Here is a 27,368-nt window from a genome sequence, read left to right as displayed (position 1 = left end):
ACTTTGTGTGACCTTTTCAAGATGTCCTCAGTTATGAGCTACAAAATAAACTAAAGAAGACAATCCAGTTCATTTAACAAGAAGAATAATATTTATTGTAGGTAAAAAACAGTTATACATAATATTAGGCACTTGAGAATGATTTGCAGAGCTGAAACAGTAAAAGTCTTGGGTCAGCTCCAATGTCAACAAACCGGGGAAAAATGATGCACCTCAGGAGTGGGATACTAGCATTAAAAATATGTGAAGAATCGATCTTATGAAGCATTGTACATGTACAAAGGCTCCCTTAAATGAGCCATAAAGTACTTGTAAATACTGTTAGGATACTTGTAACCGAACAAGGGTAATTGAGACTGGATTATTTTGACTATCACATTTGCCACTGAATCAATAATGAAAATGAATGAAAGCGCTTGGAACAAGTTGTACACAGTCTGAAAAATGGTTTTCATAACAAGTAAAAGACAAACTCAAACTTTCAAATAAGACATAGCATCAGGTAAAAACTGTACAAACACTGATACTAACCGAACATTTTCATTATAATAACTCTTAAACAGCTTTCACTTTTTCGGTGATTATGTTCCTCTCACAGCACATATTAAATTACAGTAATAATTTCATAAAAATGTTAAATACAAATCACAATCTAGCTTATAAAGGTTAAAAAGGAAAGAAAAAACAGCTAGAGCAAAATGCTAAATTTGTAAGTCTCAATATTATAAGTATTTTATTTTTTGACATAAGGCCAAAATTAGGCTATCACATGGAATCATGGGGAAATACAGTCTTAATATGACTTCAAATAACCAACAATCGTCATGCATCTCAAACAAACTGAGAAATGGTTTAGAGGGGTCTTTCATGAATTGAGACAAGAGTAGTTCTACAAAATAGTAATTTGGTTGGGATCTTGGAATTTAGCCCTTGGACTGTAGCCAGCAATTCCTACGACAGGGTCCAAGTCATCCATATCATCAGCCTGATCTAGGAGACGTGTAGATTGTGCTTTGTTACTCCGACCAACGAGCCATCTGAAAATAATAATGATAATGTAAATTTTCAGAGATTATGGGTGTACTTTATGATCCAAGATATGTCATTAAAATAAAACACTTCACAAAAAAGGCACAAGATCAATCAATCTCCAAACGTGATTTATCAGTTAGTGGGACGAAAGTAAGGTTCAATCACACAGACAAGCAAGATATGCTTATTCATGAAAAGAAAAGGATGAGCAAACCGGGACTGCAACACAATTTTTGAACACCAAGAAGTCTTGACTCAAGCAGTTAAAAAACGGCATGCAACCATTTAATGGTAAACCAACACACTCGCCACGTGAGTTTTAGAGGCAAAAACCAAATGCCATCAAATCTCGACTCACGGTGAGCATCAGGACTAGAAACCGGTTTGACGGTCAAATCGGGAGCGCTGTTTTTCACAGGGCGCCTTACGAATGACCAGAGACTGGAATGGAACGGACATATCGGAAAATTCTCAGAAAGTGATTGGGTGCGCGTCTGTGTGGCGCAAGGTTGAGTCTTATCGGAGTCCTCGAGTGCTGAAACTCAATAGGCTCTGAATGGCTTGGCCAGGCTTCGCCGAGCCACGAGCAGAGTGGCGTACGTACCTCGAAAGGGTGCTGGACGTGGACCGCGACATGTTGGGCCTCTCGATGTCCTCCACCCCGCGGTGCACCGAGATGGAGTCCAGCGCGGCCGAGCCGGCAATCTCCGCGGCGCGGTACTCCGGCGTGGACAGCGTGCCGCGCGTCGGCTTGCGGTACCTGCACCACAAAAACAGAAACAAAACCAAGGCGTCAGTCCCGCGAGTACGGTGCCGAGGAAGAGGAAGGCACCCAGGAAGGCCAGGGCGATGTGTGGTCCAGCCCGTAATGGTAATGGTAATGGTAAGGAGCGGCTAGGCAGCCCGCCGCACAGCGCAGTGCCGCGGAGCGTCAAGGTGCCTACCCGCCGGGCGTCCAGACACTTGTAAAGGAAAGAACCGCGCGGTGCAGGCCGCGGAGTACCGCGGAGCGGAGGGCTTCGAGACTGGCGAGACTAGCGTGACCGGCATGGCAGCACGGCCGGGGAAGTCCCGTGGGAGCGCGCCGTAAAAGGGATGCCGAAGCCGCGGCGTCGCGGCCAGGGGATCCCCACTGTCCAACAGCCCAACTGCACTCGCCATGCATTCGACGTGTTCGCCATCCGCCTTAGGCTGGGCCTGGGCTGGGCCTGGGCTGGGCCTGGGCTGGGCCTGGGCTGGGCCTGGGCTAGCCACTTGCAGCCGCATTGTTTTCGCCCCAGTACGGCTCGAGGGTTTTTCATGACCGCAAAAGCATAAGGGAAGTCCCACCATCACTCCATCGCCTGTTCAAAGAGTCGAAACACAGCTTCATTCGACTTGGAACAAGAGCTGCTATGTTTTTCCATCCCGAAAGTAAATAAAATTTAGAAAGTGCAACAAAAATGCATTGCCTGTGATTCAATCCAACCCGTTTCTCGATGCGTTTGCAGTGTGCTGTCCCGATGGTCCCGACCAGAAAGACTCGACTCGGTGAAAGCAACCCGCGTCCCGCACACATCGCAGTATACCTTCGCGAACAAGGACGGGTTCCGGGTTCCGCCTCTGCCCGCGCCTCCTCCCACGAACCTTCAATAAAGTTACGTTGCAACCCCTTTTTTTTCGGTGGGGCCATAGATAGGCCTATTTTGTGGCAACTCTGTGGCCGTCCATGGGAGTCCATAAATAGTCCTCGCAGACGCCAGGTGCGCGGCACGGCGGCACGGCACTGTCCGGCACCGCGCCGCCCCGATGCCACAAACTTCCACGCCTAGGCTCACCGCCTCACCGCGGCAAAAACACCCAATTTACGAACCGCCGGCAGGCAGTGGACTGATTCCGCGCTGCGTTGCTCCGTCGCCCCGTCTCTCTCGCACTCATAAAGCGAGTCCTATAGGTGCGAGGGAGACAGAGCGACGAAAACGAGTCTCGGAGTATATCAGTGTGCAGGCCTGGCCGACCGGCCGGCACCGCGCTGCGCTGGAGACCGATTCCGCGCTGCGTTGCTTCGCCGCCCCGCCGCTCTCGCGCCCCTGCGCCGGCGGCGGGGCCCACGAGAGCGAGAGAGACAGCGACGAAATAAGCACGGGCTGCAATCACCCTACCGCCGGATCGCCACCCCGCACCGCCAAGCCCGGCCAAGCCAACGCGGGCCTTGGATAGCGAGAGGCACAGTTCGTTGCCCGTCCCCGTCGTCGTTACCATATCGCCTACATGAAGTCGCCCACCCAATCAAAGACAAACATCCCCCAGCGAGGCTGGACGGGGTCACAGGTACGCCGAAATCAGAACCAGCAGTGCTGCGAACCGTCCCAGCGCCCGCCCCGCGGCTGGGCGGCTGAACCCACCATAGGTAAACAAGGCGCCTGCCTCCGCTGCCGAGGCCACCGGGAGGCACCGTCCGGAAATCAGTCTGCTGGTGGGCAATGGGCGCTCTGCGCTCTGGCGGCGCCGGGCGGCGCTTTGGCGGTATTCTTAGATTGGCTGGGCCTCTTGGGCCTCTGGGCCGCCCCGGGGAAATAACGCCCATTACCCGACAAAGCCGCAACGCGCAACGCCGCGTACCTACACCGGTAATGGCGCGCAATACGATTGCCAAATAGCAATAACAGCATTGAAAAATTTAAGTACGTAGCTGACGAGCGAATCACGCACGTACTGTACTATCAGTGTGGAACGACCGCCTCGAGTCGACGAGGCAAGGCGCCACCAGAGAGGCGTCCTCTCTGGGCGCCACACTGGAGATCTTTCAGTCCTAGTTGGGTCCGGCCTTCACACGCATCAAAACAAATCTCAAAACGCGAGGGGGAAAAAAATTGAAACCACCATTCAACTCTTTGGAAAAACGACACCACTTTGAACACCGCCGGTTAAAAGTTGGGAGTAAAGTAGCGCGAATGATGCGTGCACCTGCACCCGAGCCACGAGTTTTTCCATTGTCCGTCCGCCTGGCCTGCGCCACGCCTTGCTGCGCTAATCGTCATCCAGCATCGCCGAGCCGAGCGTGCCGCGAGTGGCGTGCCGGCTGGCACACTGTGGGCGCACCGCGACCCTGGAAGAAGTGGAGTACGTTTCCCAGTGGAGTATTCCCGGTGGCGGCGATGGGTGGCGGCCGGCGGGGCACCGCGGGGATCGCGGCCCATCTCCTGGGGATCTGGATAGGCGATCTATGGCGCCTTTGAGGGTCTCCCTCTGCCCCGCAGCACCGCAGCACCGCGCGCGACGACGCAAGGGCTGACTTCGACGACTTGCCAATCGCCCGGGACATCGACATGCATGCCCATCCAATATCTGCGCTCGCTGGCCGCCTCACCCCGGTTGACCCCGGTTGACCACGTTTGACCCCGCCTGACCGCGGTTCACCCCGCGAGGTGGCCGGTGGTCTTTGAAAGCAGGCCGTGCGCCCCGCCCCGCCCCGCCACCGCGGTGAAAACGGCGGGAATCGCGCCGACGAGGTGTCGCAGTCCGGGCCGTCGTGCATCGCCCTGGCATCGCCCTGGCGTCGCCTCGCTTCGAGCCGCGGGGACCAAGCGACAAAACCAGTCGCCGCGTCCGCAGCTGGCGTCATCTCGACCACGAGGAGCCTCGCCTGCTTCGACTCGCCTTACCGCCGACGCCAACAGTTGCTTCGCCAGGCCGCGGCCTCGCCAAACGCATTTTGCAGAGAAAGGCGGCTAGAATTTTCCACCTCCAACCGCGGAGGCGACCGAGCGGCGACGCCGGGACGCGCCGATGGGTTCCGGGTGAGCAACTTTGTTCCCGACTATGCAAATCTCGTCAGCGTCAGCCACCGAGCTGCCGACTCCACACGGCAGGACGGCGACAAACACACTTGTGAAACGCCGGTCCGATCACGGCCCCAAAATATCGGAAATATCGGAAAAGGAGGAGGGAATTCCTTGGTTCGGGCGAGCGCCGCAGAGAGGCGCCTGGAGAGGCGGCGCGGCGAGAGGAGCGAGAGGGACGGCCGCACAATGGCAGCAGTGACGTCATTCGTGACTCGGGCCGTGACGTCATCCTGCACGCCGGCCCGACGGTACGCACGTAGGTAAACGGGACGTCGGGTCGGCAGGAGGCAAGGACCTGCAAGGACTGCAAGGGCGGCGTGGGGGGCTGAGGCTGGACTAGGCTGAGACTGGCCGGGCGGCGATGGGCGGGGAAAGGAAAGCTCGCGCGGCCGCGAGGATAAGACCAAGACCGAGACCACGACGCGAGGGAAAGGTCTGCGTACCGGCCAGGCAGGCCAGGCCGGCCCGGCCAAGCGGGGTCAAAGGGTGGCGCGCATCCACAACAAGGTGGTGGTGGGGGCGATGCACGCGGGGCACCCGGGGCGACCGGCCAGCTTTCTCGCGCCGTGCCCGCCGAGGCCGAGGCCGAGGCAAAGCGGGGGCGGCGGGGGCATTAGTCATTGGCGGTGCGGTAGGGCGGTGCGGCGGTGCGGCAGTAAGGCCCGCGACGGGCTGACACGGCCTTCCTGGTGCTCGTCTCCAACCGGCTTGGCTCAGCCGGACCCGCCGGACCCGCCGCCCAGGCGGGGGGTGCGGGGGGCGCGCGGCGCAGCGGGGCCAGAGGAGGGGGCCGCCGGGGGCTCGCGGGTGAGCGCGGAGCTGCGAACCGAGTCTACAAAGTGAGCTGCCCGCGCCGGCCGGGCCAGAAGTGCGCAGACCGTCGGGGAGACCGGGCGACATTCAGCATCCGCTCCACCGCGAGCCGCGAACCGCGAGGCCAGAGAGCTGCCAAGTCCAGCTGCTGTGCCGCGCCGAGCAGCAGAGCGCCGAGCCCAAGCATCGAGTAAACAGTATCCGAGTGTCAACGCCATGCCCGCGTTGTGGTTGTTGGTGGCCGCGGCGATGGCCGTCAGCGCGCTGGCCGGGCCCGTCGGCAAGACCCCCGCCTCGCCGTCACCGGCCCCCAAGACGCCCCCCGGCCCCAAGCCGGGCGCCAACGCCGTGACGGCCGCCGAGCGCGCCTGCCTGGACGACCTCAAGCTGCTGTACCCGGGTGACGGGCGCTGCCACCAGCTCCTGTCCACCGGGCCCTGCAAGTCCCACGAGTGGCTGGTGCTGGACGCGCGCGCCCCCGACCGCCTGCGGCCCGTGTGCGCCCGCGTGCCGTGCGCCGAGCGCGAGGTGCTGTGGCCGCGCGACGGGCGCTGCTACCAGCGGTACCGCGACCGCGACCTGCTGTGCCCGCACGCCCGCAACCTGCTGGTGCCCAACCCGTTCGGCCTGGGGGAGTGCTCGTGCATGCGCACGCCCCCGCACGCGCGTGACGCGGCGGCCGGCGGCGACGGCGCGTGCCACCCGCTGTTCCACCGCGGGCCCTGCGCCGAGGGCGAGGTGCTCATGCCCAGGGCCAACGGCACGGCCGACCAGGGCGAGTGCGCGCGCGACCCTTGCCACCGGGAGGGCCAGGCCGGCGTAAGGGCCGGCGAGGCCCCCGCCATGCCCATGGTGCTGTGGCCGACGGACGCGGGCGGCGACGGCAAGTGCCACGCGCTGGGCGCCATGGACGTGTGCCCCGAGTCCGCCACCTTCGGCATCCACCCCCAGACGCTGCGGCCCAGCTGCATCGTGCGCATCAACCACCTGCTGCCGCCCACGCCGTGCTCGGGCGACCGCTGCAGCCCCACCAACACGGCGGCCTACAGCGAGGGCTACATCAAGGAGCTGTTCCAGGCGCACAAGTCGCACAAGAACTTCAAGCGCGCCGGCTGAGGCTGCGGCCGAGGCTGAGGCGGCGCACGGTTGTGTTTTTGCTGCCTTCACTGCGATTCGCGCCGCGGAGAGCGCCCCGCCCCCTTCGCCCCCCGCCCCCCTTCGCCCCCGCCCCCCGCGCCCCGCCCCCCTTCGCGCCCCGCACTGACGCACGTCGTGCGGACCGGACCAGGATGCTCCCAGGCCCAGGCTGCCCAGGCGAGCCGTCGTGACGTCACCGAGTCGGCGCCGAGACGAGGCAAGGCGAGACGAGACGAGCTTCCCACGACTGTCAGACAAGCGGAACCCAGCGGAGCAAAACACGCAGGCCTTCGGAGTTCGGGCCGATCTCCGTTTGGCCGGGCGCCAGGCCATGTGGCGCCATGGCGCACTGCATCTGCACGCACCCCGCCAAGCCTGCCCCACGCTTGGCGCCAAGTGCCGGCCCATCGCCAGCTGCAGACCCAGGCCCAGACCCAGGCCCAGACCCAGGCCCAGGCCGGCCAGTGGAAAAGTTTAGTCGTGAACCCGCCGGCCCAAACTCGGTGAAATGATTCCATTGTTCCTGCCCATTGGTCCATACCCTGTGGCGACAGACTTCGATCTCATGTATTGACTCCTAAGGAATGCTCTTGAGATAAGAACAACAAGAGTCCTACTGACTGCTGGAAAGTGCATACTAAGTATCAATAATAATATATTTATTTATATGTCTAAGTTATGGGAATTATAATTTAAGGATTTGTTTTCTGAGGGAGGATTTTTACTTGACTTTGAAACGTGTACAGTGAAAGTTATGTAAAAATTAATGTTTGGTGAAGAGATTTTAAATAGTTTGTCTATGATACGAAACAAGTTGGGAGTCCTCTTGTAAAATGACAAAGAGCAAAGTCTGATAATCATTTGGGAAAAATACAATGCCAGTATTGTAAACTAGAGACTATTGTTGACATAAAATGTATTATATCAAATGACATTGTAATCAAGCACCCAAACAAAGTTTCTGTTTTGTTGGATATAATACTGGATAAATATTCACTAGTCAAAACATTTACACAGCAATCAAAAAAAGTAATGCTGTAGATTTAATTTTGATCCAGACAAAATTTAAAAATTTAAATTTTAAGAAGTACTTCCTGCACAAGTTACAACTTCACAGGCAGGATCTCTTTCTTTAGTCCAGTAGAAAATTCAATGGCACTGTTAATATCTCGGCTACTGCCCTAGCAATAATGACTGTCATCTAAACACCAGTGAAAGTAGTTTATCAAGACAGAAACCAGAAACATTTACGTTTGAGAGCAATTAAATTATCTGTGATAAATTACTCCCAGAAAATGCACTTTATTTGCCCTCTTATCCAAACCCTCCAGCCCACACAGAAAATGAGAATCAGAGGCAGTACTCACGTTTTCAGCATCAAGGATGAGGCGACGACTGAAACGGAGCTGAGAGCCATGGCAGCAGAAGCCATCCACGGCTGAAACATTGGAAGTGAGAAAATCAGCTAACAGCAATTATCCAGTCAAACAGTAAAAGAAAATAATTTAGGGGATCATACCTGAAGAATAAAACCAAATGGACTGAAAAGGCCAGCAGCTATAGGAATGCCAACTATATTGTACATGCTGGCAAATAGGAAATTCAGTCGAATCCTTTGAACAGTTTTTCTTGAAAGGTCCAGGCAGCCCACAACATCCAGAAGATCATTCTAAACCAACAGACCAAGAATTACTGATAATTTCCCTGTAAATGATTACATGATAAATTCATCTTTCAGCAGAATTAAACAAACCCTCATTAGTACGACGTCAGCGGCTGCCACTGCAACATCAGTCCCTGATGCAATTGCAATTCCAACATCTGACTGAGCTAAGGCTGGCGAATCATTGACTCCATCTCCCACCATAGCAACCCTGTGACCCGATTTCTGAAGGCCTTGAATTTTAGCAACTTTGTGAGTAGGTAAGACTTCAGCAAAAACTCGCGTAATGCCAACCTGAAAATAAACATGCCAGAAGTGAAAACCTGGATCACAAACCAGCAACGTAAATTTTAAGGACTGCAGATAGATGTTACATACTTGACGGGCGATGGCAACAGCTGTTTTCCTATTGTCCCCAGTAAGGAGAATAACTTCACATCCCCTTTTCTTCAGAGTGTACACAGCAAGGTGAGCCTCAGGTTTTACCATGTCTGCCACACTTATCATTCCAATTAAAGCACCTGGAAAAAAAAGCGTTAATGTATGTAAAAAGGATAAATTTCTTTTAAAAATGAAAGACAGACAAAAAATATGAGACACACACCATCGATCGCGCAGAGCACTGCTGTCCTGCCATTCTCTTCTTCATAAGTCATGATGTCGTCCACTTCGGGAGCCATGTTGACACCATTCCGATGCATCCACTCCCTGTTGCCAATCACAACCTGGATACAAATCAATGGTTGTAAGAAGATGAATCCGAGAAGTTTGCTTTATCAAGTAAGCGTCAAAAGATTACTTACTGCATAGGATCCATCTTTGGAAACACTTTCCACATTCTCATCAAGTTTTTGTTGCAACTCTAACAGACACTTTTCATGCATAGCCTGTTGAGTCAGGTGAGTTCTTAACACAACACCATCAACTATGGTTGTTGGGTCTTTCTGGTTTCTATTAATAAAATAATAGTTGAAAACATAAAAGAGTAATAAATACAGAGTGAAAAAAATATTATTACACATGAGTGGAACACCTTGCCAACATACCTTGAATTATTGAAAGCTGTCAACGTGGTGGATGTACTGGCAGCTGAGAGCATACTATTTAAGTGAGAAACAGTGCATTTTAACCCACAGCCCGGAACAGTCTCAAAGTTGCTGCACTTTCCAGAAATTTCAACAGAAAATGTTTCTTTCACAAATTTAACTATGGCTGAGGAAAGGAAATAAGGAAAATTTTAACTACAGTATATGAAACAATAATAAAAACCACATCATATTTACAAATTGACAATGAAGAGCTTACCAGCAGCAATAGGATGTTCACTATTTGCCTCAGCAGTACCAACAATAGCAAGGAGCTTAGCAAGAGAGCATGCAGCATTGTCAACAAATAGACAGATTTGAGCTACAGATGCAACTCCTCTAGTTATGGTTCCAGTCTTATCAAACACTACTGTGCGAACCTGAGTAAAACCAAATTCCAAATTTGACATGGATTTCAAAAGGGGTAAAAAAACAACAACAAATAACTTAGTCAGTAATTTGGAAACCAAACTCACCTTGTGAGCATTTTCTAACGGCTCAGCACCTTTGATGAGGATGCCATTTAGTGCTCCAACTCCAGTTCCCACCATTACAGCAGTGGGTGTAGCTAAACCCAAAGCACAGGGGCAAGCTATGGCTAAAACACTCAGAGCGCAACGGAATGCATACTGGAATATTATTTCATCACGGTTTAAGCCTTTCATTTCACCCTCCTGTGCATCAAAGAAAAGCAGTTTTAAATGCACAGCATTAGAGACAGATTATAATATTTAAGTCCATGGCAAAACTTACACTGATAGGCAGGTGCTTCAAATCAACATAACCACTGATAATCCATCCAAACAAAGTAAGAGAGGAGACACCAATTACAAGTGGCACAAAGTACCCGGCAATGCGGTCGGCAAGGTGCTGAATTGGGGCTTTTGATGTTTGGGCTTCTTCAACGAGTCGGACAATTTGAGCCAAAGTTGTGGCCTCTCCAGTGTGAGTGGCAGTCATTAAAAGAAGACCATTCTGATTTATGGAGCCACCAATCACCACCGAGCCTGGAAAAAATTTAAATTAAAATGCATTACAATGACAGAAAATAGGAAACATAAAGAAGATTTGGAAAGAAAAGGCCCACACATACCTATTTTTTTGAGCACAGGCATGGATTCACCAGTAATAAGAGACTCATCACAGGTTGAATGTCCAAAAATAACTTTACCATCTACAGGCACCTTAGATCCAGGAACAACCTAGGGAAACAAAAATACATAAATAAACCACAGTGATAATTTGTGATCAAAAAGTCCAGTAGATGTAGAACTTTATTGAGGTTTCCAAGACCGCAACATAGACTTGCCTTCAGAACATCTCCTCTTTGAACAAGATCAACACTGATGACTTTCTCTGAAGTAACATTTGAATCTTCGCCAATTGTAACAAGCAGAGCATCGGTTGCTTTTAGTGACAGTAGTTTTGAGAGTGCTTCTGATGTTTTGCCCTGAAAATAATAAATTAGAAATAAGTTTGCTGGAGACTGAAGCGAACCACTATAGCAAGTTTGGACTTCATCTTACCTTTGCAACATGTTCCAGCCATCGACCCAGAGATACAAAGACAAATAACATAGGAGGAGTATCAAAGAAAGTCTGTGGACTTGTTGGGGTCCCTAAAATCATAGAGGCTAAAAGAACACATACTGAATACACATAGGATATTATGGTTGCCATTGATATTAGCACATCCATATTTGTAGTCTTATGTTTCAGTGCTCGATATGCTTGAACATAAAAGTGCCAGCCTCCAAAGAACTGCAATAAAAAAAATCAAGACATTTTAAGGAACGTGTGATGAAAGTAAAACAGAATCTATCAATGAGAAAAAAACTAACCTGGACTGGAGTTGAAAAGACAAACAGCAAAAGGTTTTCCAAGGATAAACCAGGTACCACACAGCACATATCTTCATGCGAAATGTATCCAAAGTCCATTCCAAACATAAAGTACATCATAAATAACATACAAGGAAGCCCAAATGTAAGATTAATAATAAATGCAGTGCGCCACTTCTTGATGTCCTCCCTGTAAATTAATTAAAGATATGATTAACTCTTTGAAATTAAATGGAACTATTGTAGTCATTCCAATTCAAAGAGACAGATTTGAATACAACATACTCATGGTCCAAATGTGAAGTCGATTTGTTGTCTCTGGAGATTAATGAAGCTGGGAATCCTAGCCCTGTGATGAAATCTGCAATATCTCGAGGACCAGTTGCCTCAGCATCAAAACGGAATTTGCCCCTTTGAGTGGTGAGAGCAACAGAGGCTGTCTTAACGCCTTTCAATTTTTTAACTGAGGATTCAATTTTATTCACACATGATGCACATGTCATTCCAGAAATCTGAAAATTTAATGCCAGTATGAATAAAAGCCTTACACACACTTAAGATGATTGGTCGCATATGGACAGTTGCATACCCTTAATTCTACTTCAGCCTCGCCTGTTCCAGGTTCATCGATCAATGTTGCAGGAAATCCAAGCTCTGTAATTGAATTTGCAATGTCTACTGCTTGGATCAATGCTGGATCATATTTAAACTCAGCTTTGGCAGCAAGAAGAGCAACCAAAACACTATGAATGCCTAAAAAATAAATAAATAACAATATTTTAAGAAAAGCATTCAAAAGGACAAGAAAAAATAACTTATTAGAAAGGTGTTTTACCATGAATTTTTCGACAGTGTTTTTCTATGGCACTGACACATGATGCACACGTCATTCCTTTCACATGAAGGAAACACTTTCGTAGATTTGACTCCAGAGCCTCTTCAATGTTTATTTTCTGATCATAACCATTAGAAACTACATCATTCTTTGATGTTTTCCCCTTTTTCTCTTTATTTCCGACTAAGAAAACCACATGAGACAATTAGTTCATGAAAAATTGAGATGATAAAATTTAAGAAAGTATTATATAAGTGGGTTTTGGTGATAGTTACCTAAAGGTGCTGAATCACCTCCTCCTGATAAAAGCTTGGCATCAAAGCCCATATCGTCAATAAACTCAGTTATTTCTGCTGCTGATACAACAATGGGGTCAAACTTGACGGAAGCTTCCTTTTTCTCCAGACTTACTGATATGTGATGAACTCCTGGTTTGCCAGATATTGTACCTAACGACAAAAAAAGATAAAAATACAATCAATTAATTTTGTCAATCACATGCCAAAGATGCAAAAGAATCAGTAAGCAGCACCATACCTTCTATATTTCGAACACAGGACATGCATGTCATGCCATCCACTCTGATAAGACACGACAGCTCAATGCTGTTATTGTCAGCCAGGGTCGCTTCAAATCCCATGTCATCGATGGTGGTTACAAGCTCTGCTGCTGTCGTCATCCTGGGGTCGTAAGTGATGTTGGCGTTTTTCTTCTCCAAACTGACCTGAAACGGGAGAGACGTTTGTGAACTCTCAATTACGAGACAGAAAACAAGATGGAGATGAATGGCTGACAAAGGAAACGTGACGTGCCCGGTCGAGCCCGCAAGGCAAACGATCATTTGCGGTCCAGCCAGCCGGCAATGGCAAAGAGCCCACAGTGGGCCAGAAGACCGTTGGTGGCGGTCATAATTCCGGACGCGTTTTGAGCTCTAGAGTCGCTAAATGCGATGCGAACCGAACATGTGACCCCACCAACGGAATGCTCTCCGAACGAGGAATCCGCTGGTGGGGTCACACACGTTTGATTCTGGTCCTTCTTGGGACTCCGCAGCTCAAACCGCGTCTTGAGTGTTGGCCGCCCGCTGTGGAGCCCCTTCCAGGTAGGCAACCAGCGCCGCCAGCAGACACGGCAGTGTGACGGGATTGCCTACCCCGCCATTCGCAGGCGCCCTGATCCTGTGGACCCCTGAGGACGCCGGCATGGTCTCGCCTACCTTGATGTGCAGCACGCCGGGCCTGGAGCTCAGGTGGCCCTCGATGTTGCGCACGCACGACTGGCACGTCATGCCCTCCACGCGCACGTCCACGGTGTCCTCGCGGGCCACGGAGCCCTGCGCGTCGTCGTCCTGGCCCGCCATCAGGGCGGAGGTCTCGTCCACGTCCCTGCCGAAGACAAACAGAGCGGCGTCAGCGTCACAGTCACAGTGTGGTCACAATGTCGCCGCCACAATGTCGGAGCCCAGGCTGGGCGGGCGGATGGGCAGGGTGCGCGGGGAAGCTTCCGCCAAGCGACGCCACAAGCGCCACCATCCAGCACACTGTTACAGACACAGACATCGCGTCGTCGCGGACCTAGAAAGTGTGGCGGCTGTCGGCTTGCATCATGTCACTGGTGTTATCGCACCCATCTCCACAGAACACTCCCCTCACATTTTCGCAAAACTAGTGGGAACGTACAGTAGGCTTAACGAGTAATGAAATTCACATGACGAGTGAAGAGCGGACGGCGCAGCAACTAAAGTAAGTAACCAGCTCGCTGTCCCAGAAGGCCTCTGGGGGACTCGCTCACTGAACTCGCATCCGCGCGCCCATCCGCCACCACGGCGCCCTGCCGGCCTAGAGGCCCCGCCGCCTCTGGTGCTTTCCACTGCACACTGCTTCCGAGCAGGCCTCCGTCGCCCTGTCTCTCTCGCACCCCTACGGGACTCCCCGTGGGAGCGAGAGAGACAGAGCGACGAGGGCGCCGTTTGAAGTCAGTCTGCGGGTGCAGGCAAAGATGGTATCGGGCCGTGAGGAGTTTGGGCGCGTCGACGGCTAGCTGCGCTGCACCGCACTGCAAGGCCCACGATTGTTATGGCAGCGATAAAGGAGGAAAAAGCAGGCCAAGCTCCGGAGGGGACAAACGAGACTCGGGTGCTTACAGTGTATGCTGGCGACAAGAAAAGCGCTCAAATAGACACGTGTTGTGGCACCAAGGTGATTGGATTCGAGCACACCTGTTCCAAAACACACACAAGTTCGGGAAGGCGAGGCGAGGCGCGTCTGCCAGTGAAAAGGGGGATCAATCGCAACGGCCCGAACGAACACCGAAACCAGACTTCGCCATCAGGAAATTTCAGCACTGTTGGAGACATAAAAAGATGGATCGACTGACAGCGACATATTTAAATAAGTCCCCCCTCTCCCTTTCCCTATTCGAACCCACACTTGTTCGCAAGGATGATCCCCATAGTCCGGCGTGCCGCACCTGTCAGGCTGTCATGCGCACCTGTGCTGGCGCTCCACGTGCCGAACCAATTTCCCAAAGCCCCCCCCCCCCCTTGAAATTCCTTCCCCTTCGTCAAGGTCAAGGAGCAACGTGATTTTTATTGAACTTGGCCTTCAGTTTCCGGGCAAACACTTAACTATTCCACGCCAGGTCTTAGGGCCCTGGGCTCGGCTGTTTTCTGATTTTTAAAGAGGGTGGGGCGTTTGTGCGCTCTGTACCGCACCGAAAGCATCGAAAGCAAACGGCAAAACAAGTAGTGGCGGCGAATTATCGCGAATTATTGTCCAGAAAATGGGGTTTCCAGACGCGGGGAGCGGTCCGTCCCGGCCGTTGTTTTCGTTTTCCGGGATTAGAGGAGAAGCCTCGGTGGTACACTCTCAAAAACACGAGCAACGAGACATGCGCACACGGAAGCCGGAAACAAATCCAGTTGTGTAAAAGTCTGTGTGGAAAAAAAATAGTGCGTGACACGGGACAACTTGCGCGAAGTTCAAAGAGCCGCAAACACACTGTAAGCGGTGGCGGCGGTGCCAAGGACTCCCTTTCACGACCTGGCTGCTGTAAATAAAAGCGCGTTGCCCATGCCTGCCTTCATCGAACTGCATGGCATTGTACAATTCAAGGTTTGAAACGCCGCGGCGCATCGGGCGGATTCCGGACAGCGCCTTGGTCGCCCTGTCCCACTCGCACCCCGACGGCCTCACGGGGCGCCCCACGAGTGCGAGAGGGACAGAATGGTAGTACCGGTAACTCACCGCGGGCCCAGCCTGCTCCTCGTGCCGCCGTAGCCGCGCTTGGCGGCGCGGCCTCGACCCTGGCCCTGGCCGTGGCGGAGGCTGCCCCCGCGGGGAGGCCGCGCGGACCGCGGACACAGCAACAGCGGCTGCTTCTCATCGTCGGCCATGTCGGGCACGGCGAGGAGGGAAGCGACGACGCGACGCGGCGCGGGGCGACGCGCGACTGGCCGAACGCAGTGCGTGCCGGCCGTGCCGGTGGCGGCGATGGCCCGGGCCCCAGACGAAAACGACGGTCAACGCTGGGGCCACCCAGACGGCCGCGATATTTCGATAAAATAAGAGCAAATTCAATTAGGCGGCCCGGCGGCAGGCGAGAGGGAGAGAGACGGGACGCTGCGGAGGGGCGACGCGCGGCGGCGGACCAGGCGGAGGTCAGGGGGCACGGCCAGGCGCGGCGCACTGCGGGGACTGGGGACTGGGGACGGCGGGGCACCCGGGTGGGTCCGTCTGGTGGGGCGTGGGTCGGCCAGAGACTGATAGGTCGCAGAGCCTCCACTAGCGGTCCAGGGGGAGCGGCGCCGCGCAGCGCCACGCCGTGTGCACCGCAACAAGAGGGGAACGAGGGGACGGCCGGGGGCGGGCCTAGAGGCGGGCCGGGCGCAACAGGCGAGGGCGGCCCGAACAGTCGTCGCTCTGTCTCTCTCGCACCCTTACCAGACACCCCATGAGTGCGAGAGAGAAAGAGCAGCCTGGGGCGCCTCACCCCCACGCGCCCTCCACACCTGGGTCCTCGCGAGCGCTCCTAGCTCGGCGACGATGTGGAGCTTACAGTGGGTATCCAAGGACCCACGCCCCTCTGCACTTACGCAACAAACACAACGTGGCGCAATCAAGCAATCCATTTATTTTTTTCATGTCGTTAACTTTTGCGTCAATTCAAAACTGGCACCAATTTTCCACACAACAGCGTACCCTACATTGACACTGACGTTAAGAGCCGACATTCGAGAGGGGATCAGGGGGAGGGAGGTAGGGAGTGAGGAAGGACATCCACGCATGTTACATACACACCAAGTTGTTACTCACTGCTTCATCATGTTTGCTCTAACGTACCGTGTCCACTGAGCCGAGCCCTCTTTAACCAGGTAATAAAGGTACCCGCGTGCAAGGACGCGTGGCGTGCGCAAGCGGGGCGGGGCGTGTGCAAGGCGTGCCGTGTGCAAGGCGGCGGGCGGGCCGTGTGCACGACACCGCACCCCCGCACGCATGCGCGCCGGCCGGCCGCCCCTCCACTCCACGGCATCGTGTCGTCTGCTGCGGCTTGGCTGCGGCGCGCGACGCGGCGAGACGTGTGCATCATGTTGTGTCGTCTGCTACGCCGGCATGGGCAGGGCGGCAGGCCTACAGCCGGCACCACACACGCGCATGCGCCAGTGCCTCTCTCCCCCTCTCTCGCACTCTTCGGGATGCGTCGCCGACGCGCGCTGGGACAAAAGTGCCGCCGCGAAGCCGGCGAATCTGTATCGAGCAGCTTCAAGGTCATCGCAGTGAATCAAGGGAAGCCCCGCGCGCGGTCCGAACTAGAAATCCCCAGCTTGCAGAGCCCCAGCTTGCAGAGCCCCAGCTTGCAGAGCCCCAGCTTGCAGAGCCCCAGCTTGCAGAGCCCCAGCTTGCAGAGCCCCAGCTTGCAGAGCCCCAGCTTGGAGAGGCCGGCGAGTGGGGAAAGCAGACGGGGTTCTCATCCTCGAAGCGGATCCATTGTTACAAACTCGTTGAGAGTGCAGGGCGGCGCGACCGCACTGTCGCGCCAACGCGTGTCGTTACATAAACTACGCGGAAAAGACAGTTTCTGGGCGCGAAAAGCAGAAACACGCTTTATCGCTGTTGGCTTAGAGCTTAGTCGAGCAAAGCACACGGAGCAAGGCTCTAGAGGTCAGGGAACCAACAGCAAACCAGCCAAAATATACAAGGAAGTACACGCCAAACTGCCTACAGCACTTTCCCTCCGGGCGCAACAAGTCGTTGGGAACGCGCATCGTAAGCACAACTTTCGGGTCAGTTTGTGCAGCAAACGAGAGAAATCGATCATGTTTTGGCAGACGCGACCCGCCGAGCGTTCCGTGCTCCTCGGTCCCAACTGTACGAGGTTGCGGCGGGTGCAACGCACCAAGGAGGCTTCTGCCAAGGATTTCCGCGTCGTCGCGCTGGGGACCTACAAGGCGGTGCTGGCAGTCCCCGACCGGTTTGGTTTGCGAGAACGCTTGGCCGCGGCGGCCGGCTTGGACGGTGATGCACGTGGGGCCCGATCTGCATCTTGGCCTCCGTCAAGCAGACGGCTCTGCACGCAGGCACTGCGGCGGACACGCAGCGCCGCGCAGCGCGAACGCTGAGGTGTTGCACCCCTTCGGGCCCTACGCTTGTCTTCGTGAAATGTAGCACTTCGACCAGCCCGCTCCTCGCGACGAGTGGACGCTGTTCGAGCGCTCTCGCAGAAGGCATCGCCAGTCAATGCCGCGGGAGAATGCTACTCACAGGGGGTGAGGTCCTCGCAAGCCGGGAGCTGCAGTCAGACTGCCTCGCTCCAGACCGTCGCCTCCTCTTAAAGTACACCAAGTGCCGCACCGCGGTGCCTGCGAGATGCATTCGCATGCGGGTGCACGTCTGTCCAGACCGAATAACGCCAACTTGGTCCCACGGCGCTGCCCCCAAAGTCGGGGGCGCAGACATCGCGCGTGCTGACGAATACGGCACACTGATCCCGCGAGTCCTTTTCGGCGCTCTGTCTCTCTCGCACTCGTAGGGTGCCCCCTGTAGGTGCGAGAGAGACAGAGCGGGCAGAGTGGGCAGACATCCAGACGACCGCGACGATGCGCCACTCCTCCCCTAGCAAGGGCGGATCCAGAGGAGACGGGTTCAAGGGGAAGGGGGATATCGCAAAGGGTGCCCTCCTTGGTGCCCTCACACAGGGGCAAAGTGCGACTCGTTGCCTACATTTCAGCCCCCCCCCCTTCTGGACCCGCGTGGCGTGTGGACGGTGTGGACCGACCGCAACACCGACGCGACGGACGGGCGACGGACGGGCGACGCACTTTAGCTGATTGCAAAGTAATGAAGGCGGCGCAACACGCGACCGCGGCCACTTGAAAAGGCGACTTGCCAATCACGCCACGGGGACGGCCCTCCGTGCGACCCGCGCCACGCCACTGCCCGCCAAAACAAACTGTTTTTCGGAGAATCCGTTTTCTTGAAGGGCCCTGGTGGCGCCCTCAAGCGTGGAGCCACCCTTCGACTTCGTCATGTGCTTCGAACAAGCCGTGGAGGGTGGAGAGCGCGTGGCGCGTGGCCAGGTTTCGCCGGTTTCATCGACTCTACGGCAATCAAAGATCGTATGACGGGCTCGGCAAACACAAGGGCGGCTCCGCCGCGCCAGATGGGAGCGATTCAACAGAACCTACGTATCGGCGCACCTTGGTCGGTAACTAGAGAGGCGCGTCGCCGCAGAGCGCGTGAATAACAAGCCCTCGCAAAGCGGCCTAAAGCTGAGCAAACGAAGAAAACCAAAAATCACTGGCCAAACGACAAAAAGTTGACGCCTGCGCCTCCACCGCCAAGGATGGACATCATTTTATTTCCAGTGTGCTGTGCAACACTGCTGCACTGTACGCACTGAATCGTCGCCAGGTGGTTGAGCACAAGTCAAGCCACAGAGCCGTCGGCGCGCTGGCGATACAGGGCGGCCGGACGAACGGGAGTAAACCAGAGTAAACGGCGGGAGTAGGAGGCTGCGAGTGCGGGCTCTAGACAACATCCAAGGCTCTAGAGGGGCGAGGGGGGGGGGGAATACTTTCCCGCTGCATTAATGTGGAGCGCGGGATGGAAAAAAGAGGGGGAAGGCGGCGTCGCGGCGCCCATAGCTTTCCCTCTCGCAGCCAAAAAGTCTGTCCACACTCGCCGCGAGCGGTCAGCGCCCTGCACTGTCCTGTCCTGAGCGCTTCGCCTACGGAAAGCATGCAATGCCGCCGCCTAGGCCGGGCACTTGTTCGCCAGCGGTCTGACTCCGAGGAAGGACCAACGTGTCGTCGCTGTCTCTCTCGCTCCCGTTACGGGGCGTACGGGGCGGCCCCATGAGTGCGACAGAGACAGGGCCTCGACACGATCCTTCGGCTTCGGACTCACACGGCTGGCCTAGCAGTGGCCTAGTCGCCGGCCGCGTGGTCTCGATGGCGCGCGCGGTGCGCGGTAAGAGAGGTGAAGCGGGCAGCGCGCATTACGACACGGGGGGCCGTCCGTACGTAACGTGCGCTCACACACTCACTCACTTCCGTCGTTTTCCAGGCAAACCACCCAGTGGGCCAGAAGACCGGTGGAGGCGGCCAAAACTCTAGACGCGATTAGAGTCGCTAGATGGGACTCAAACGTGACCCCACCACTGGATTGCTCTCCGAACGAGGAATCCATTGGAGCGGGGTCACACGCCGGCTTCGCCGGTCTTCTGGCCCACTGTGCGCCAGCAAGCTCCCTGCCGTAGTACGTACCATTCGTCCATGTTGGATCAGCAGCGTCGTCAGGCGTATCCGAAAAGAGTAATCCAAGAGCAGCGCAGAGCCACGCAGAGCGCAGGACGCACACTACACTGTTCACGCGCCGCACATCTACAGACCAGAGCGGCACACTTGAGCCCAACGTCGCACGGTCATCTCGTCGCTCTGTCTCTCTCGCGGGACGGTATACCGCGTTCCGCACAGGGGTGTGAGGGAGACAGAGCGACAAAGCCGCCAACAGGACACAGTGTCGTGGTGCCGGGTGCAGTTTCTCGCCGGTGTCCCTGCAGTCCTCCCCCAAGTACGTGATCCAAGACGGCCGCACCCTTGACCTGCGCGCGCGACTCAACGCGACCTCTGGCGGCCATTGGCCGGACTAGTGCGTCACTAGCGTCACCCGCAGCAGCCTCGCCAAGCCTCGCTGGACCGGCCAGGGCCAGGTACTTCCCTCTCCCCCTCCCTGCCCCGCCACTGCTAAACCGGACGGCCGGCGAACAACAACAAACCCGCGCGGCAGACGTCCCGGCGGCCCCGGCTGCCCCGCCCCGCTCAGTGCGCGGCCGGCAAGCCGGGCAAGCCGGGTCGTCCTCCGGCTCGCACTCCTCGGAGGCGCCGGGAGCGCCGGGCGGCCGGCCGGGGATTTCCCTGCCATCATTACGTCCCCGTGGTCCCCGGGCAGCGCGGCACCGCGGCGTGACGTCACGCCGCTGCCATTGGCTGCCATTGGCGCTGCCCGCCCGCCCGGCACTATCTACGGACGCGCCCTGCAGGAAGCACCGATACATAAAAATGAAAAAAAGTTGTAAAAAAAACCATGAAAAAAAACAATAAAAATTGCGGGAGGAAACCCCAAAAATTGTAGGGAATACAAATTTTGCACGAGTAGTCATTCCAAAAACTCTCTGGTCAAAAAAATTAGAAACTTGTGTACTGCCCTGAAAAAATGTCGCTCAGAGTGTACTACCCCCACACTGTAGGTACGCGCGCACTGGACACGACGGGCAAAGTCTTAACTTCTGACCAAACACGAGCCGCGGTACTAACAGAAGTCGCCCCGGGACGACGACGCCAGACAGACCGATAGACAGCCGGCCGGCCGGTCGGTCACGACAAGACGAGTCAATAACAAAAGCGACGCGGAGATACACTCGCCCGTTTCGCGCTTGCCGTGTAACGGAAGGGAAGAGTGAGATACATAGTTTATTTTCGCGTGTAGTGAGTGTTTATGAACGGGGGGCACTGAGTTGACAAAACCGAGTGCGAATCTCGTCGTAATGGCGCTTACGAGCGAGGATGGCACTGATAGTGTCCAGCCTCGACGGGCTAAGCCACTACACCATAAATGGCGCCGCGGCAAGCAATGCAATATTACCCGGTGGGCGAGATAGCCAGTCATCAGGACTGCGACGCGACTCGCGCCAAATGACACGCAAAAAAAAAAAAAAAAACAAGCTGCCCTTGAAAAGGCGGACAAAAAGAGAGGTGTCGTACTGACGTTTCCCGCCAGCGCTGAACCGAACCTGCGCTTGCCAAAAATTGAATTTGCGCGCTCGTCGACAATGAATAGAGCACGATACGTTTCGGGGGCCTCGGGAAGGGCGGCAACTAGGGGGACAGAGTGAAAGGGACAGGTCTCGCCTTGGAAAAGCGTTCTGTTCCCAAAGCCTTGGCCGAGCCCAGCGGCCAGGCCAGGCCACGCCAGGCCCGTCGCCACGAGCGAAAGGAAAGTCACTAAGTGTCCGGCGGGGCCGCCGCTCCAAATGCCTACGGAACTAGCCGAACGAGCGGAAACGCGTCGTGTAATTTGGAAAGGTGAAAATTCACCATCAAATTTTCTAAACGCACGACGCACGAATGCAACAGGTAAATCTTGATCCGCCGGTCCAGTTCGCATCACAGCCCTATCGTCTTGGGTCGACACGTGCGGTGGGACTTCCCTCGAGGGCACGCACGGCACTCTCGTCCTGCAGTGTGGTGGTCAGCGTGACCACCGCGGGACAACAAACCCCCCCACTGCCAAAGGCCCGGTAAAGTAGAACCCGGGTTCGACTATCCACTCGGCGGAAACTGCACCAAAACACCACAGTCACAGAGCGCGTCAAGTACTTCAAGTACGTCAAGCACGCCTATACCGCACGCGCACGCACACGCTGGCGCCGACGGACCGCGGTTCTGGCTCGGCCAGTCGTGCTGCTCGCGGCTCTCTCCGAGAGTCTCTCCGCGTGCGTCTCTCCGAGGCAACGCCGCTCGCCTCTCCCCGCGCCCGACTGACGGTGGAGCGGCGGGGCCGGCCAGGCCGCCGCAAAAGCCGCGAGCAGAGGCTGGCAAGGCGAGGCGCTCCGTGGCCGCGCGGGGGCGGGCGGGGCGGGGCGGGGCGGGGCGGGGCGGGGCGGGGCCCAGCAGGGCGCTCCAGCTCCAGCGCTCGCTCCAGACAGTCGTTTGCTCTCTCGCGCGCGCGCACTCGAAGGGCGTTTCGCGCAGGTGAGAGAGACAGCGTCGAAAACGACTCTCGGAATCAGTGTGCCGGCAGCCCTGCGGGTGAGCCTTGGTCGCGGCACGACTAGGGTCGCATTCAGGTCACATTGGTTTCCACATCGTCGATGCAATTCAACACTCGGTGTGGTCAAACTCTGCTCTGCTAGGAAACGCGCGGTTCAAAGACAACGGCTGCAAGCCTCCTGCCTACAGGCCGATCCCGAAATATAGATGCTCGATCCCTCTCTCTCGCGCTCAAGGCGCGTTCCGATGGGTGCGAGAGAGACAGAGGGACGGCCTGCGTTGCTCCAGTTCGGCCGGAATGCAATTTGGGAAGAATTTTCGACGCCGCCGACGTCACCGTCATACCACGGCGAGCAGGGGATGGAGCGGCGTCGGGACGGGGGCGCGTGGGTAGAGCGCGAGGGCGGGGGCGTGTGACGTGGGCGCCGAGTACGCGGGGGTGGGGTGGGGGCGGGGTGCGGGTGGCCTGGCGAGTGGGCGGGGAAGGGGCGGGGGAGGGGCGGGGGCGGCCGGACAGCCCTCCAAGCACGATGGACTCAAACACCTGATGTGTGAGCGGGCCACGTCACAGCGATTCCGTGAGGACCTCGCCGTCGCGCCGCGTCGCGCCGCGCCTCGCCTTGGTGAGTGAGCCGAACTTGCCAAACTGCGCATAATCAGCCCCAAACCAGCGCGCCAACGTGACGGCACGAAGCGCCTGGCTGCATGCTCCGTCTCTCTCGCACGCTGGCTTGCTGGCGGGACGCCCTGCGAGTGCGAGAGAGAGAGACGATTAGCATCAGCCTGCAGTCCAGCAGCGGCAGTGGTCGGCCGAAAAGCGAGAAAAGGAAAGGACCAATGCGTTGTGTGCCCAGCACGTGCACGCTGGCGAGGCGGAGGTTTCAACAGTGCAGCAGCACGCTCCAGGTAGCTCCAGGTCGCCGCCGTCTCGTTCCGAACAGTGCTCTCGTGGCGCTGTCTCTCTCGCACTCACGGGGCGCACCGAAGGAGTGCGAGAGAGACAGAGCGACAGCGCAGTGCCGGCCAAGACACGCACTTTCGCTCGAGGCCGATCGCCGCGGAGCGCGCAGTGCGCCGGCCCTGAACTGAATCAACTAGTCGCAGGTAGGAAAACGGAAAGGGGGAGGGGGGGACGGTTTGCTTCGCAAGAAGAGGGAAGTGCCACCGAGCGCGTGGCCGCAGCGTTGCCCTCTCTCTCCCTCTGCGACACGCGCCTCGAGTGCGAGAGAGACAGGCCGCCGCGGATAGCGCCGTCCTGGTGTGTGCGGGTGCGCACCGCGTTGGGCCCCACGCGCCCAAAGTGGCGCGGCGGGCAGCCAAGCAGGCAGCCAAGCAGGCAGCCAGAGTGCGCTATCAAATGGCCAGCCTTGATAAGGCGAGACTAGCAGTGGCCAGGTTGGTGGCCACCTAGCCGGGCCCGAATTCTTCCAGACCCACAACACACCTGCCCTGTCTCTCTCGCACCCTTGCGGGGCGTTCCGTGAGTGCGAGAGAGACGGAGCGACGCGAGCAGAGCTCTGAATCAGTCCGCCGGTGCGCCGCGGGCTGCAACGAGCGGGTTGTGGGGTGCAGTATCTGCTGCGGTGCTGCCGTGCACACGCAGATGTCCTACATGGCCGGCTCGTTGCACCCTCCTGTGCGTTTTTGTTTTGGAGACATTGAAAAGCGTCAAAGAAATTTTGCACGGGCACAACGCGCGCATTTCAAGTCCACCCATGGTTTTTGACCGTCGACAGTACAACACATACACAACTGCACGTTGCAGCACGAACCCCGGCTACGGCTGCGATCTTGACGTCGTGCTAGTCAGTCCCCGAAGAGTCGGGGCCGCCGCTAGCGCTAGAGTCTTAGAAGTCCTCTAGAACGGCTGCGCGATGGGTTGCCTACCCGCACGGCTCACAGGCAGTCTCGGGTTCCACGGCCGCGCGGGCTGCGGGCAGCGCCATGGCAGCGCGCTGCGCCAGCCAGCAGCACAGGGCCCTTCCAGTCGCATTCGCATCGGATAGCACGAATACCGCACGAAAGTCGTGCAACGGCGAAGGCAGTGGGGAATCTGCTGGAAAGCAGCAGCCCCTACACTGGTGCCTGGTGGAGTCGCACATGTCTACCTAGTCCGACAAATTAGCGTGCGGGAGGCGAAGCAGGTGTCTTCCACGGCACGGCGCGGCACGGCCCGGCATGGCACGCCACGGCACGGCACTGCAAGACGGCACGCGGTGGTGTGGCGGGAGGGGCGCGGAATTGGATCGTGCAACGACCTCGCGATAACGCGCCGCCACTACTACTATACAGGCTGGCTCCGAAAACGTGGTCGCGACGTCCCGTCTCTCTCGCACTCGCGGGCCGCTGGGATGAGAGAGACGGGGCGACCGAAGGGAAGGGCTCCTTGGAGCGCCGCTGCCGCCACTGCGCAGTTCGCGTGCCGTCGGGGTCGCGGCGTCGCGGGACAAGCACGGAGTATTTGAGCTTGAGCGTTGCAGCGTCACTAGGCGCACGTTCCACCGAGGACCAGTGGCCGTGACCACCAGACGGAGTCTTTACGTCGCTCTGTCTCTCTCGCACCTGTACGAGGCGCCCGTGAGTGCGAGAGAGACAGAGCAGCGGGGCCAAAGTGCCGGAACGGCTCGAACCCAAATCGTAACCGACAGCGGAACGAGGAGGAGAACGAGAGGACGTGACTGAAAACTAGTGCATCGGCTGCGGCACGTGCACTGCAAGTGTTTTGGAAAGCACGAGCAGAGGACGACACAGACGAGGAAAGCACTTTAGTCACAATTAGTCGGTTGCCACATTCAGTCATGGGTGGCAAAATAAAGCATTTCCTGTCACAGTGCCTCGTCTCGGGGTTCACGGTCAAACTAGCTCTAATTAATGACTTCACACAGTGTCCCCCAACACAGTCACCATCATCCAGCTCACAAAAAAACATTTGAGGAACAAATGTGTACTAAGGTGGAAGACCAAAAGAGCAAGAGAAAATACGCAAAGACGCTGCAACTCAACAAAATAAGCTGGTAAAATTAAATTTTAAAAATAGAAAAATATTATAAGGGCCAACACCAGGAAAAAAGTAACAACTCCACCAAATAAAAAACAGTTTTAAACAGCCTGTGCAAAATAAAACAAAAAGTAAAGTCATCTGGTGCAATGAGAAGAGAGTGAAAGATCAGAGAAAAAGTGCTGAACCCTGCAATAGCCTACACCATGCTCAAAGTTGGTCAGAAAACATGCAGCAGAAATTCCTCAGAACGCCCAGCACCTAGATAAAGATAAATATTGTCAATTGAACTTACAAATCTTGCCACAAGTCGTCAGGATAAACCCTATCACGAGCCAATGAGCCACTGATATTCCTGAAAGTACACTGGCTATTATTCTACAGCATTTAGCTACACTGTTTCCTTGTGGCAACTCACTATCACAGCCTACATTTGTTTCGCATGTTCATAGATTGCAAAAGGGTACAGAATCAAAGCTGCTTACCTTGGAGGTTGCGCGGGAACAATAACAGCTGTAGAACTTCCAACAATTAGCGGAGTATCATCCTTTGACGTCTCACCAAAGTCTGGACTTTGAAGTGAGTCTGCAAGCAATAATTTTGAGGTTTCAGCAACAAATTCTTTAAAAATTGGCGGCATGTACAATGAATCAGCAGCAACTTACATTTCGTCATAGAAGAAATGCCACTTGATGTGTCACTATCTAAAGCCTTGGCGTCAAATCCCATGTCAGAGATTAATTCAGCAACTTTGGTTGGGGAGATATCTGTTGATTTGTCCAACCCAACGGTTGCCTCTTTCTTTTCTAAATTGACTTTTATTACTTTCACACCATTCACTTTTCCTATATTTGCTTCAATCGTTTGTACGCATGACTGGCATGTCATGCCGTCGATTGATATTTTACAACTATCTTCAAAGGAAGCCATTTTTGTGCGTTGAATAAAACAGTTATGAAATCACCATTGATATGGATGCCTTGCAGTTGCCCACACGGATGCAAAACTAGAAACAAAACACACAATCAATGACATTCAAACTGCGAAAACATGCCATTCGGAACGACAACACAGTCCACTTGTAAATTCACAAATTGTCCAGGACACCAAGGCCAGTGGCACATACACCACTAGTCCAGAGTGGTGTCCCAGTCAAAGAGCAAGCAACAGTGACTCAGGGGTGTCTAACCTCACTCACACCACGACGCCGTCACAAGACATCTGCACTGGCTGTGCCTGGCTGTGCTGCAGAGAGGCCGAGAGGCACAATCTGTGTCACTGGCTGCCAAGGCTAGACGGAGACAGGCAGGACGGTGCTTCTTCGGCGACGCAGCACGCGGCTGTGCTTCGCACTTCGCATGGTGCGTGGGAGGAGGCGCGGAGACAGGGACAGCGACAGGCGCGGACAAACTTCTCTTCTGATAATCCGCTCCGCGGCTCGGCCAGTCGCCAGTCGGGCCCGACCATCTGTTGGCGATCAGGCGACGTCAAGCAACACATAGACACACCAACCCGCCCCTGGCAGCGCGCGCCGCACGACGCATATCCCACATTTCCCGGTTCACCGCACCCGATCGCTCACAGGCTTTCTCTGGGCGTTGTTACAGCGAAATTATGCAACTTGTTGTGATGGGAGGCGTACCTATGGACTACATAACCTCCAAATAAGTAGCAAGTCGATTCTGATGGACTGCCGCCTTCAACATTTATCACTCTCCGTCTCAATGACGAATGAGGGACGTTTGCGAAATTATGCTAGATTCTGGTCCAGTCTTGATGGTGCTCAGTTTGCTAAAGAGTCGGGTGTGATGCAGCTTTTTCACTGGTGCAGGTTTTCTGCTTTGTTGATGTTCTGTTTTGGTTATGGTGGCCCA

The 27,368-nt window shown here is 55.5% G+C and overlaps 2 protein-coding genes across 10 annotated transcripts; one reads left to right on the top strand and one right to left on the bottom strand.

The window, feature by feature from the left end:
* Nucleotides 1–68: 68 nt before the first annotated feature.
* LOC117649086 (copper-transporting ATPase 1) lies at nucleotides 69–27,368 on the bottom strand. Of its 9 annotated transcripts, none has more exons than XM_034391509.1 (27): nucleotides 27,137–27,368; nucleotides 26,684–26,961; nucleotides 26,160–26,500; nucleotides 25,980–26,079; nucleotides 25,790–25,849; nucleotides 13,446–13,614; nucleotides 12,767–12,953; nucleotides 12,505–12,678; nucleotides 12,230–12,412; nucleotides 11,984–12,147; nucleotides 11,680–11,906; nucleotides 11,395–11,584; nucleotides 11,081–11,314; nucleotides 10,864–11,004; nucleotides 10,648–10,756; nucleotides 10,308–10,561; nucleotides 10,031–10,228; nucleotides 9,775–9,934; nucleotides 9,516–9,681; nucleotides 9,273–9,420; nucleotides 9,074–9,194; nucleotides 8,848–8,990; nucleotides 8,560–8,763; nucleotides 8,326–8,475; nucleotides 8,174–8,244; nucleotides 1,637–1,792; nucleotides 69–1,037 (listed from the first exon to the last, which is right to left on the bottom strand). In XM_034391509.1, exons 3-27 carry the CDS (start codon nucleotides 26,422–26,424, stop codon nucleotides 890–892), a joined length of 4,122 nt encoding a protein of 1,373 aa, XP_034247400.1. In that variant the 5' UTR covers nucleotides 26,425–26,500; nucleotides 26,684–26,961; nucleotides 27,137–27,368; the 3' UTR covers nucleotides 69–889. The 9 variants fall into 9 exon arrangements, with proteins under 9 accessions (XP_034247400.1, XP_034247398.1, XP_034247399.1 ...); XM_034391507.1 differs by having other exon boundaries at nucleotides 890–1,037; nucleotides 27,065–27,368; XM_034391508.1 differs by having other exon boundaries at nucleotides 890–1,037; nucleotides 26,693–26,961.
* On the top strand, nucleotides 5,660–6,904 carry LOC117649092. The gene has a single exon (XM_034391522.1). It carries the CDS (start codon nucleotides 5,886–5,888, stop codon nucleotides 6,783–6,785), a length of 900 nt encoding a protein of 299 aa, XP_034247413.1. The 5' UTR covers nucleotides 5,660–5,885; the 3' UTR covers nucleotides 6,786–6,904.

The sequence above is a fragment of the Thrips palmi genome, unplaced genomic scaffold (assembly GCF_012932325.1).
Source record: "Thrips palmi isolate BJ-2018 unplaced genomic scaffold, TpBJ-2018v1 HiC_scaffold_4, whole genome shotgun sequence".
Classification (NCBI taxonomy): Eukaryota; Metazoa; Arthropoda; class Insecta; order Thysanoptera; family Thripidae; genus Thrips; species Thrips palmi.
Note: the sequence above shows the minus strand (reverse complement) of the source record. Positions and strands in the feature narration are given on the sequence as shown.

Bases quoted from the DNA above. Each gene is read 5' to 3' on its own strand.
- LOC117649092 (XM_034391522.1), top strand. From the start codon at position 5,886: ATGCCCGCGTTGTGGTTGTTGGTGGCCGCGGCGATGGCCGTCAGCGCG.
- LOC117649086 (XM_034391509.1), bottom strand. From the start codon at position 26,424: ATGGCTTCCTTTGAAGATAGTTGTAAAATATCAATCGACGGCATGACA. The intron at 9,935-10,030 runs GTGAGTTTGGTT...GGTTTTACTCAG, and splicing joins CGTTAGAAAATGCTCACAAG to GTTCGCACAGTAGTGTTTGA. The intron at 9,421-9,515 runs GTATGTTGGCAA...TTTTATTAATAG, and splicing joins ACAGCTTTCAATAATTCAAG to AAACCAGAAAGACCCAACAA.